The sequence below is a fragment of the Octopus bimaculoides genome, chromosome 27, assembly GCF_046866305.1.
Source record: "Octopus bimaculoides isolate indiv1 chromosome 27, ASM4686630v1, whole genome shotgun sequence".
Taxonomy (NCBI): Eukaryota; Metazoa; Mollusca; class Cephalopoda; order Octopoda; family Octopodidae; genus Octopus; species Octopus bimaculoides.
In genome coordinates, this window is record NC_142954.1 from 4,103,728 (window position 1) to 4,116,227 (window position 12,500).

At 36.4% G+C, this 12,500-nt stretch overlaps 1 protein-coding gene across 6 annotated transcripts in view; it reads left to right on the forward strand.

Annotated features, from left to right (window-relative positions):
• LOC106877374 (inositol 1,4,5-trisphosphate-gated calcium channel ITPR2) overlaps nucleotides 1-12,500 on the forward strand; it is a 176,214-nt gene that overhangs the window by 80,340 nt on the left and 83,374 nt on the right. For all 6 annotated transcript variants that reach the window (XR_016238656.1, XR_016238655.1, XM_089343469.1 and 3 more), the window contains exons 7-15: nucleotides 1,022-1,102; nucleotides 3,133-3,230; nucleotides 3,467-3,554; nucleotides 3,644-3,731; nucleotides 4,521-4,628; nucleotides 6,063-6,208; nucleotides 9,012-9,090; nucleotides 10,999-11,087; nucleotides 12,346-12,471. Coding sequence is in view for 4 of the 6 variants with exons in the window: in XM_089343469.1 (XP_089199595.1) it covers nucleotides 1,022-1,102; nucleotides 3,133-3,230; nucleotides 3,467-3,554; nucleotides 3,644-3,731; nucleotides 4,521-4,628; nucleotides 6,063-6,208; nucleotides 9,012-9,090; nucleotides 10,999-11,087; nucleotides 12,346-12,471 (903 nt within the window). In the remaining 2 variants the exon portion in view is untranslated. The remainder of the gene's footprint in view (nucleotides 1-1,021; nucleotides 1,103-3,132; nucleotides 3,231-3,466; nucleotides 3,555-3,643; nucleotides 3,732-4,520; nucleotides 4,629-6,062; nucleotides 6,209-9,011; nucleotides 9,091-10,998; nucleotides 11,088-12,345; nucleotides 12,472-12,500) is intronic.

Sequence of the window (12,500 nt, forward strand, 5' to 3'; positions counted from 1 at the left end):
CCTTGTGATGTAATTGTCTTACGGTATAATTAACTTACGATGCAATTACCTTATGACGTAATTATTTTACGATATAATTATCTTATGATGTAATTAGCTTGGGATGGAATTAATTATTTTACGAAGTAATTATTTTGCGACGTAATTAACTAGAGTTGGAATTAATTATCTTATGACGTAACTAACTTGAAATTTAATGACCTGGCGATGAGATTACTCGCGATGAATTTACAATGATTTACCGTAAATCCTCGAGTATAGTCCGCCCTTGAGTATAATACGCAGGGGATTTTTAGGGGGCTGTACCTCTGAAAAACCTAAACCTTGTGTATAATACGCACCCCTTCTCTAACTTGAGTCAAGGAGGTCTATATAACGTCCTTGGTTTGTAAACATATATACGGTAACGTCCTTTATTATTATTGTATATATAACATAATGCAAACGTGTAGCTTTTTTGTGCACTTTGTTTGCAGAAAATAAAGAAATAACAGTAATAACGTCAGTGAAAAATAAATATTATGTAAATTGCCTTTACATATTTATCACTTAGAAAATTTTGCTCAGAAAATACTTTTCGTTTTTAACCTCGTATATAGTACGCACTAGAAATTTTGACCTTGAAATTTTGGGAAAAAAGTGCGTATTATACTCGAGGATTTACGGTATATTCTCCCGGGGCACTAACGAAAGGGCTATAAATCTCTCCCTGAATTCAACTCTCAGTCATCACAGCTTTATAAAATCGGGCGTTCGTGATTCTCTGCTGATGTGTCTATGTGTCTGCAGGATCCATCTTTTAGCACTTCTTCCTACCTAATAAGGCGCTCATATATTCTTACCTGAGCTCAGTGCTTACTTTGTGAACCCTTCAAGTCAGGTCACTGACCTTAGAGTAAATTTCATCTTTCCTGTCCCCTAAATACCGTAAAGTGTGATGGGTGCTTCCTTTCTTTTCTCTTCTGTTTAACCTGGTTTTTAAAAAAAAAATCCTGTCTAAATACTTGTTCATATTTTTCAGGTAATGCTCCAGGAATTCAATGCAAAAAACGCACAGTTTCGAATACTGCCACAATATAAAGTGAAATCGGAAGGTGAAGTGGTAAGTTACTTGCAAAGGGCTCTTTTGTTTATCACATGGTAGAGAAACTAACTGCCGGTCTAGAAGCAGTTCTCTATAAGCATATATGAAACGACGGCCTAACGTATAATATTTTTGGCCACCAAATTCAGTCCACGAGATTATAGTCAGCTTGGCGTTTTTGTAGAAGATACATGCACACTCGATGACGATCATGGATTCTGGGCCCGGGAGTTATGAGCTTCTGAAGCAAACTTCTTAAACATACATCTATGTTCTGTACATATTCTCGTCGTAACTTTAGCTGTGGCTGCAAGAACAGCAGCAGCAACTATAGCAACGAAAGCAGCAGCAACTACAGCAACGAAAGCAGCAGCATAGCTCCACAAATGTTTTCCTACAGAAATTTACAGTTTGTTGAATTCGTTTAACGTATTTGGCTGTAGAGATTGTAACGAAACCAATAGTAACAAAAACAACAACAACAACAACAACAACAACAATAATATTGATGATGATGATAATAATAGTAATAATAATAACAATGATAATAATAATAATAATATTGATAATAATAATAATGTTTTGTGTATATTATGATAACAATAACAATATTGTTATATATATTTAAATAATAATAATGATAATAATAATAATAAGAATAATAATAATAATAATAATAATAATAATAATAATAATAATAATAATAATAACTAATTATAATACAAGACCATAAATATATATATATATGTATGCATTATGTATGTGTGTGTATATATATATATATATATATATATATATATATATATGTTTATGTATGTATGCATGTATGTATGCATATATATATAAAACGACAGCATAAATAATTGAAGACAAGTATGCAGAAAGCCTGTTTACAACCATCGCCATACAATGAAAATATCGATCGTAAAAACGCCTCTGTAACCACTAACCAACCAGCCAGCCAACCAGCCAACGGACCAGCTCACCAGCCAGTCCCCTCCCCCAGCCTTGTAAGTCAGGCGGTCAGACAACTACCATATCGCTGTGATCTGTACAAATAAATTGAACTATGTCATATAACAACAAGTAACAGCAATACATTGATTAACTATTGAAAGAGAAATCATGATTAGCTGGAGTTTTGTTTGTGTGTGTGTATGTGTGTGTGTGTTTTTATTTTTGGCTCCAGGCTTTATTTGTCATAATACTGGTTTAGCCCACTCTGCAGTTTATGGTTATCGTTAAATTTACTTGTTTCGTGAATTTCAATCGAAAGAATTTAATGATGGCGTTTTGAGCCTTTGAACCTGTAATCTTGAAATTCGTGGCTTTAATCCCGAAGTCAAAATGCTTCAAGCAATCGACAAAAGTCCGGATTCAACTTGAATTCTTGAGCTTCGATCACAACTACCATATCGCTGTGATCTGTACAAATCAAATGAACTATGTCAAAAAACAAGTAACCAGTAATAAGCTGATTAACTATTAAAAATAAAATCGTGATTACCTGGGCTTTGTGTGTTTGTGTGTGTGTGTGTGTGTGTGTGTGTGTGTGTGTGTGTGTGTGTGTGTTTATTTTTGGTTCCAGGCTTTATTTGTCATAATACTGGTTTAGCCCACTCTGCAGTTTGTGGTTTTCGTTAAATTTACTTGTTTTGTGAATTTCTATCGAAAGAATTTAATGATGGAGATTTGAGTCTTTGAAATTGTAATCTTGAGATTCGTGGTTTTAATCCCGAAGTTAAAACGCTTCAAGCAATCGACAAAAGACCGGTTTCAACTTGAATTCCTGAGCTTGAAAGACAATACTGAGTTTCCTCGTGGCTCGTTTTAATTTTGTTCATTTATATATTTGTATAAAGCACGTGGCTTAGTGGTTTTGGGTGTCTTGGAATAGAACCGAATTATTTTTCACTTCTTCATTAGCTTCTTACCTTTACACGAAGACAAAAATGGATGACCTATCACTTGACTATCTTTCTGTCTATGTAGTTAATTTGTAATAGACTTCTACATGTACTATAAGGTTTTTGCGTCTCTCCCCACAGGTACAAATCTATGATCAAATTGTTTTCGAAAGTATAAAATCGCCTGGTCACTATTTCCACGCCAGCCAGTCTTTTCAAATTGACCACTTCACAATTGGGTGAGTAAGCATTTTTTTTTTTAATATTTCATTTTATTTTATTATCTTATTATTTGGCTCTTTCTAAGAAGTACATCAATTGGCTGGAATGACAAAAGTGACAAGGGAGAAGTACAGGCAAAAAAAGACGGTGTCATTCTTGGCTTTCTTTCGTCAGTCAGGTACCAGAAGTCACGACCATTTCGGACAGTTACACTTATATAGATATATAATTTCTGCATTCTTCTATTCTCCAGATCTGAAATAAATCTCGGTGTTGAACGATCCGGGTTCACACTGGTCCGATTTGCAAAAGAAAATCCAGAACTCACACATTTTGTGAGGGTATGTATGATTTATATTATCTTTATTATTATTATCAATATTAATATCATCATTTTTTGTTATTTATATTAATATTATTATTGTTGTAGGGTGGTTCCGTAATCCGATTATTTCACAAAGAACTTGAAGCGTATTTAGTGGCAGAGGGGTTGTTTGACGAAGAAATTACCGAAGATGGTAAGTAAAGAATTTAGGCTTATGTTCTCTTTTACATGTTATTTTTAACCATTTTCTTCCTTTCTGTTTTATTTTATTTTAGTTTAATATTTTACTTGGTTATCTTTGATAATCTAAAACAGTTGCGATATAAGAAATGAAATCTATCAATATCACCATAATCTTCAGAACAGATAATTCCGAGACGCCACGTTAGACATGGCCACTGAAAAGTTTTAACCCTACAAACATCCAAATGACAGCAACCACATATGCATAGAGAGATAGATGTATACGAGGGGGTGCTGGAAAGTTCCTAGCTTTAAGGGTAACGCGAAAGGCCTGGCTGGAAGTCCAAAATTCCGAGTTCTTTTAGAAAAACTGAAGGACTGCTGCAACTCCCAACTAATCACTTCCATTAGCTTACAGCCGTTTCTACTATAAGAAGCTTGCACCCAGAGCTGAGTCCTTGTGCATCACCTTATAGCAGTAAACTACTGAAACTGATAGCGTAACTCCTGTTTTTTTTCTGTTATTCATTAATTATCATTATTACGTTCTGTAATCACCTTGTGGTCAACTCTAAAATGAAAATACAATAAGGTCTACGAACTAGTTATTAATACCGCAATGCAAAAATGAAATCATAATATATATATATATGTACCTTTTATCTTTTATCTTTTACTTGTTTCAGTCATTAGACTGCGATCATGCTGAGGCATCACCTTGAAGAATTTTTAGTCGCATGATTCAACCCCAGTACATACATACATACATACATACATTAATAATCGCTTTCTTTTCTAGTTCATTTCCGCATCCGAGTGATGGATCAACATCGACCCCGAACTTTATCACCCTCCACATCAGGGAACACCTACTGGCAAATTGAAGCTGAAAGTGGCATACTCAATGGTAAGGACTTCAGTTCAATCTCTCCATTTGTAATATTTCCCTATATATTGTTGTTAATGTTGCTTTCCTCTTGTTAATTGATTTTTTCTTTTATTATTCTTGCTGTTGTTATAGCTGTAACCACCCGTCTTTAATGAGATACTTCTATTCAAGGGGCCACTCCTGACACCACCTTTCTGAAATCGGATTACTCTATTACCATCTCCCCCGCCCCATTAGACTACTTCTGGAATAACGACTTACTCTCCACCTGGTAACTTCGTTCCCTATGACATTAAGAACCATTTATATTTCTTTTAATTCCTGTCGAACTCCATTCTACCAACCCATCCTTGATGCATGCTGATGTTCACAGACTAATACTCCTCGAACACACACACACACACACACACACACTCACACTGGCAATCACTTACAGCAACGCTGCCACCTGCAATTCATTTTGCGCATGCCTGTAATTTCCGAACTTCACCAATTTTCATTTTTCTGTATCAAATCCATGGAGGGAACCTGAGTAGTTGCTTAACCCTAACCCTAACCCTAACTCTAACCCTAACCCTAACCCTAACCCTTAACCTTCTCTTGTGTAATGGTACTCAGAATGTTTCGATCCTGTTGTGTGTCTTTTCAGTTGAAGATACTCCTTGGTCCATGAACTAACCGGGAGTGATAGCTCTTGTTTATAGAAATCAGCAATCGATGGTTGATGCACGCTGATGTCTGCCAAATCCATAATAAATCATTAGGAACACTCATAACAGCAAGAGTCAAACCAATAACGTATTTGATCGTCCTTAATATAATCTGGCTGACTGGGACATGAATATGTTAATCGCTGTTTTATTTCGCCTTTGGGAAACATCGCCTTTAGACGATATGTATTCATAACACACGTGATTCACAGGTGTAAGGAGATTCTGAGAAACCAGGTGTTTTGGCTTTATTGTGTGTCACTTTAGTCAATGCTACCCTCGACCAACGAGTGCCAGCTTATGTTTGACAAATTAGCAAACAAATCATTGGCTGATGTGGGCTGATGTGGGCTGATGTGGACTGATGTGGGCTGATGTGGGCTGATGCCTGCCAAACCGGTAATAAATCGTTAAGTGCACGCAAAACAGGGAGAATCCCAAAAATAACATATTTATTCATTCTTAATACATTCTGGCATATTCGAACGTGAACATGCCAATCGATGTTTATTTTATCTTTGGAAAACATCACCTTCCTTTCAATAACGCATCTTCATAAAATTCCATACGTTGGCGTAAGGGCTCTTTCAGATACTGCGGTGCTTCGACCTCGTTTTGTAAGTCTTCAGTCAAAGCTATCCCCGGATCAAACAACTAAAGAAGAAATCAGAGACATCTTCTCCCTTTAGGCGATAACTATTCCTAATCTTTTTTTTCTCATTTGCTGTTCTAAACCTTTCAGGTGATGTCATTAGATGGGAACAACAAGTACGGTTACGACACATGACCACACGTAAATATTTGTGCATCGATGCAGCCAGAGAAATTTCATTAACAGACGACAACGAAGATCCAAGAACAGTTTTTCGTTTGCATTCAGTTCTCAGTGTAAGTAGTTCCATAGTTATTCCTTTCGTGTCGTCTGCTCCTGATTTTGGTAAAATCAGGATGTCATCTGCTTTAATCATTTCACGCCAAATATTCTTCTTTCTTCCTCCACACTCTCTCCTTCTCTTACACCATCTCACCCTCTCTCTTTCCCTTTCTCCTCTCTATTTCTCTCTCCCCCCCCCCCTCTCTCTCTCTCTCTCTCTCTCTCTAGCTCTCTTTATCTATCTATCTACCTATCTATCTATCTATCTATCTATCTATCTATCTAAGGTACCTTAGGAATGAGAACCCAGGTTCGAAATTTCCCCAACACACCTGATGAAGGCTGGAGGGTATATCAGCCGAAACGTTGTGTTAACAACAAACAAGATGAGGACAAATATCCGACAAATGTAAATAATGTAAATAATGTACAGAATTCCTCATCTCTTAAATATAGAACTGTATGTAATTAAATTAACTGAACATAAAATATATATATGTGTATATATGTTTGTGTGAGTGTGTGCACGCATAGCCCTACTCTCTCTCTCTCTCTCTCTCTCTCTCTCTCTCTCTCTCTCTCTCTCTCTCTCACACACACACACACACACACACACACACACATACGCACACTCTATCTTCCTCTCTATATGCCTAAGTTGCTGTTGAACATCATCAGCTCAATCCCTGATGAAACAGACGAATCAAATTAACGACATTCCATCCGTAACCATCCAGTATGTTTGTAGACCAGAAAAGCAGGCAATACATTATCCAATGCTTCCTTCGTGTTTTCAACCTTATGCCGTAAAGAGAGGAAGATAGGGCTGCTATTTCTAGTTCTCACCGGCTGGCTCCTACATGTCTACCTAAATACATTACAATTTTTTCCGTTTTTCATCTTTTTTCTTTCTCCTACGTCACACACCTTTATATATACATGCAGGGGTTTGTGTACGTGCGCGTGTGTGATATATATATATATATATATATATATATATATATATATATATATATATATATATATATATATATATATATATACATAGACATATATATAAACACACACACACATGTATATATATAATATGCAAACATATACACACATATGTATACAAAATACATACGTATATATATATATATACATTAAATGTATGTACATATATACATGCATACAGATACATATATTAATGCGTTCACCCGAATAATGTACTTCTTTGTGAATCTGTATATATATATATATATATTTATATATATATATATATATATATATATATATATATATATATATATATATACATACATACATACATACATACATACATACATACATACATACATACATACATACATACATATGCAAATATATATATTTATATAAATTTATATAAATATATATACATGTGCACGCATCCACCCATCCATCCATTCACAAACACACATGTACACACTAACATAATATACACATACATACATGCATTCATGCATACATAGATCCATATCAACATACATACACACATAAATAAACATGCATGTATATATATATATCTATATATATATATACATACATATATATATATATATATATATATATATATATATATATATATATATATATATATATATATATATATATATATATATATATATATATATATATATATATATATATATATATATATATATATGTATATATATATATACCTGCGGCCCCACATCCATACATATCTCAACATTGCTGTCATCTGTGAGCGAGAGAAAGTCACTTAGTGTAAAGCCTCCTTTGGTTACAACTATTTCAGGAACGGAATTATTAATCGCACCCACTGCCCTGTCCCCTGTCTCACCCCTTTCCCACTCCTTCATTCTATGTGCCGTCTGTCTAATTTATCACCAATATGCACGCACGCACACACACATACACACGTATTTATACACATATACGCAAACACAAACACGAAGGGAGCTGCTCAAAAATTCAGTCTTACGCAACTAAATGTTAAGCTCTCCTAATAACTAAATGACGGTAAGGCGGTGGGCTGGCAGAAACGTTAGCACGCCGAGCGAAATGCTTAGCGGTATTTTGTCTGCCTTTACGTCCTGAGTTCAAATTCCGCCGAGGTCGATTTTGCCTATCATCCTTTCGGTGTCGATAATTAAGTACCAGTTAAGCACTGGGATTCGATGTAATCGACTTAACCCTCTTTGTCTGTCCTTGTTTGTCCCCTCTATGTTTAGCCCCTTGTGGGCAATAAAGAAATAAGAAACGTTAGCACGCCGGGCGAAATACTTAGCGGTATTTCGTCTGTCTTTACGTTCTGAGTTCAAATTCCGCCGAGGTCGACTTTGCCTTTCATCCTTTCGGGGTCGATGAATTAAGTACCAGTTACGCACTGGGGTCGATGTAATCGACTTAATCCGTTCGTCTGTTCTTGTTTGTTCCCTCTATGTTTAGCCCCTTGTGGGCAATAACGAAATAGGTATTTCGTCTGTCTTTACGTTTTGAGTTCAAATACCACCGAGGTCGACTTTGCTTTTGACATATTCGGGGTCGATAAATTAAGTACCAGTTACGTACTGGAGTCGATCTAATTGACTGGCCCCCTCCCCAAAAATTTATGCTAGAAGATGATAGGGATTCGCTCGGCTCCTTGCAATACACATCGGGTGCAAACTGCATCGATGACCAGCTGGAGGATACGTCCTCCTGGGGTTAAAAACGAGAGTAACGTTGGGTCCTACAGAAGAACAGCCATATTGATGAGGCGATAATCAAAACTGATTTAATGATAATTTAATTTTTCTGTTTCTTTTACAGGAGAGGGATGAAATCCGTTTCGAGAGTTATGCCCGAATCGAACACGTTTTGACCGGGTTTTGGTTACACGCACTCAAAGGTTAGATACACTTTTATTCGTGGGGGTTTTCGGTGGGTAATTTATTTCAAATTATTGGATATTGTTGTTATTCTTCTTTTTATTCTTCTCTTTCTTCCTTGTCTTCTTTTCTTTCTTTTACTTAATCTTTTTCATTTTCTTATCATTTTCTTCTTTTCTTCTTTTCCTTCTTTTTTTTTCAATTTCTTATTTTCCTTATTTTTCTTCCTCTTCCTTCTTTTTTTCCTTTCCTTCTTCTTTCTTCTTTTATATCCTCTTTTTCTTCAATTTCTTCTTATTTTTCTTCCTCTTCTTCTTTTCCTTCTTCTTTTCTTCTTTTTCTTCATTATCTTCATTTTCTTCATTTTCTTCTTATTTTCCTTATATTTCTTCCTCTTCTTCTTTTCCTTCTTTTCCTTCTTTTCCTTCTTTTCCTTCATCTTCTTTTCCTTCTGTTTTTCTTCTTCATTCTCTTATTCTCTAATTTTTCTTCTTTTCTTCTTCCCCTTCTTCTTTTCCTTCTTCTTTTCTTTCTTCTTTTTCTTCATCTTCTTTTCCTTCTGTTTTTCTTCATTTTCTTCTTATTTTTCCTATTTTCCTTCTTCTTTTTCTTCCTTTTTCCTTAATATAATGGTTGTTGTAATTGTTGTTGTTGTTGCTGTTATTAACGTTTTGGGGTTTACTGTTGTCACCATTCTTGTTTTTGTTATTTGTTTTTATATTTGTTGTGGCCGTTGTAGTGATTTCTTATATTTTTTGTTCCTGTTGTTGACGATGATGATGATGATGATGATGATGATGATGGTGATGATGATGATGATGGTGATGGTGGTAATATGTTAATGGTGACGGCGATGGTGAAGATGGTGGTGATGGCAACGACCATGGTGATGATGGTAACTATGATGGTGATGATGATGAGGATGATGATGATGATGATGATGATGATGATGTGATGAAGTGGAAGAGAACAATGATGTTGATGACGATGGTGATGGTGATATTTGTGATGATGATGATGATGACGATGAAGATGATGATGACGATGACTATGATGATGATGATGACGATGATGGTGATGATGATGATTATGGTGATGATGATGATGACGACGATGACGATGACGACGACGACGACAATGACGATGATGACGACGATGATGACGACGATGATGATGATGATGATGATGATGACGATGATGATGATGATGATGATTATACGAATGAGGATGATGATGGTGAGGAGGAGGAGGATGACGATGATGACTATGATGGTGATGATGATGCTTTGCCCAATATCAGCTCTGACCCAGCAGACATACATATGACTGAGGACATTTCAACTATGACCACTCCAACTCGTTGTCGTTTGACCCCCAGATCAACTTTGACCTAGTAAACTTATAATCAAAAGGTGTTCCTACGTTATATAATTTGTCCTTCGGGAAGGTACGAATTCGCTTAGATTTGACTGCTGTTTCTCGATTATAGAACTTTACTTTCTGAAAAGCTCTTTACGCGAGAGTTTCCAAGTTCCTTAGATTAATTCCACCAGTAAAAAAAAACAGAGAAGACCCCTAAACGTTACTGTCTCGAGTCCTAGGGCTCATCGGGCCAGGCACCTGGTTTCTATGGCGTATAAGTTACCGAGATCACAACAACACCCCTGAACGGGAGACTTGTTTACAGCTAAGGGGACTGGAACAACATGAAGTGAAGCGTTTTATTTATTTATTTTTTTGCTCAAGATTCGTCGGGAATCGAAACCACAATCTTGCGATCATAAGTGCAAGAACCCTAACCACTGCCATAATTCCATCTGAGAATCGTTAAAAGAAATATTTCTCAAAGCTAAAAAAAAATTGAAGAAAAAATTCAGAGGTTTGTTTTTTTTTTAATAATTTTTTCATTTTTCAATTTTTATTTTCAGATGAAGATTATATCAGGAAACAGTTTCGATGTGCAGACAGTGAACAAGGGATGCGAGGTGTGCGTTGGGACGGTGCCCAAGTCCGACAGGTTGAGAACTATTTTTTCTCTTGTGTGTGTGTGTGTGTGTGTGTGTGTGTGTGTGTGTGTGTGTGTGTGTGTGTGTGCGCGTGTGTGTGTGTGAGTGTGTTTGTCCCCCTACCATCGCTTCACAACTGACGCTGGCGTGTTTACGTCCCCGTAACTTAGCGGTTCGGCAAAAAAAAGAGACCGATAGAATAAGTACTAGGCTTACAAGGAATAAGTCCTGAGGTCGATTTGTTTGACTAAATGCGCTGCTCCAGCATGGCCGCAGTCAAATGACTGAAACAAGTAAAAGAATTAAAGAATATGATTCGATCATCTTTACCTTGAATGTCCTTCTGCTAGGAATCGCTGATCCTCATTGAAAATATTGTACTGCCAATGGCTGGCCAGGATTTTGAACAATGCGAACTGTCATTTCCAGAACGAACTACAAGTCTAGCTCTCTATCGAGACATTATTTAGGCAACCAACTATGACATTCAATAAACTCGAACAGTATGTTCTCTAAAATGAGCTCCGCTTGGTTCCAGATCGAAAAATATGTTTTTTATAAAGATCAAACGGTTGGTGATAATTGTCTCGAGAGGAATAGATTTTTTTTTTTTTCTTTTTTGATATTTATGGTGAAACGGGCAAATCTTAAACTTTTTTGATTAACCTAAATTCGGTCATATAAACAGAATCAAGAAATTCACAAATCGCAAGAGTGGCTGTGTGGTAAGTAGCTTGCTTACCAACCACATAGTTCCGGGTTCATACCCACTGCGTGGCAGCTTGGGCAAGTGTCTTCTACTATAGCCTCGGGCCGACCAAAGCCTTGTGAGTGGATTTGGTAGACGGAAACTGAAAGAAGCCCGTCGTATATATGTATACATATATATGGGAGAATGTACGAAAAAACAACAACAGACGAGGACAGGTGGTGTAAATAACAAAAGGATGTATTAGTATGACGCTCGGGAATACGGAAAGTCTTTGACGTTTCGAGCTACGCTCTTCAACAGAAAGAATACGGAGACAAGGAGAAAAACACGGAGAAAAAAAGTTGAATAGTGTTCAGTCAACGGTCAATGTGTCTGTGTTTGCCCCCCAACAAATCGCTTGACAACTGATGCCGGTGTGTTTACGTCCCCGTAACTTAACGGTTCGGCAAAAGAAACCTAACGGTTCATTTGCGGAGCTTCTCTTTCGATTTGGGATGGTTTGTAATTTCGGAATTTTAATTAAACGTTTGTTAATTGTATTTTGTTGTGCGTTGCAGGTAGCTGCCAGTGGGGAAAGTATGTATGATGACGCTTTTACAATACACATGGTGGAGTTGGAAAATGAAGATGAATTTAACTTTGTGGCTGGCATGGTCCCCTTCTTGCTCAATCTCATTAAAGACGTAAGTAAAGTTTGACAAAGTGTTCTGTG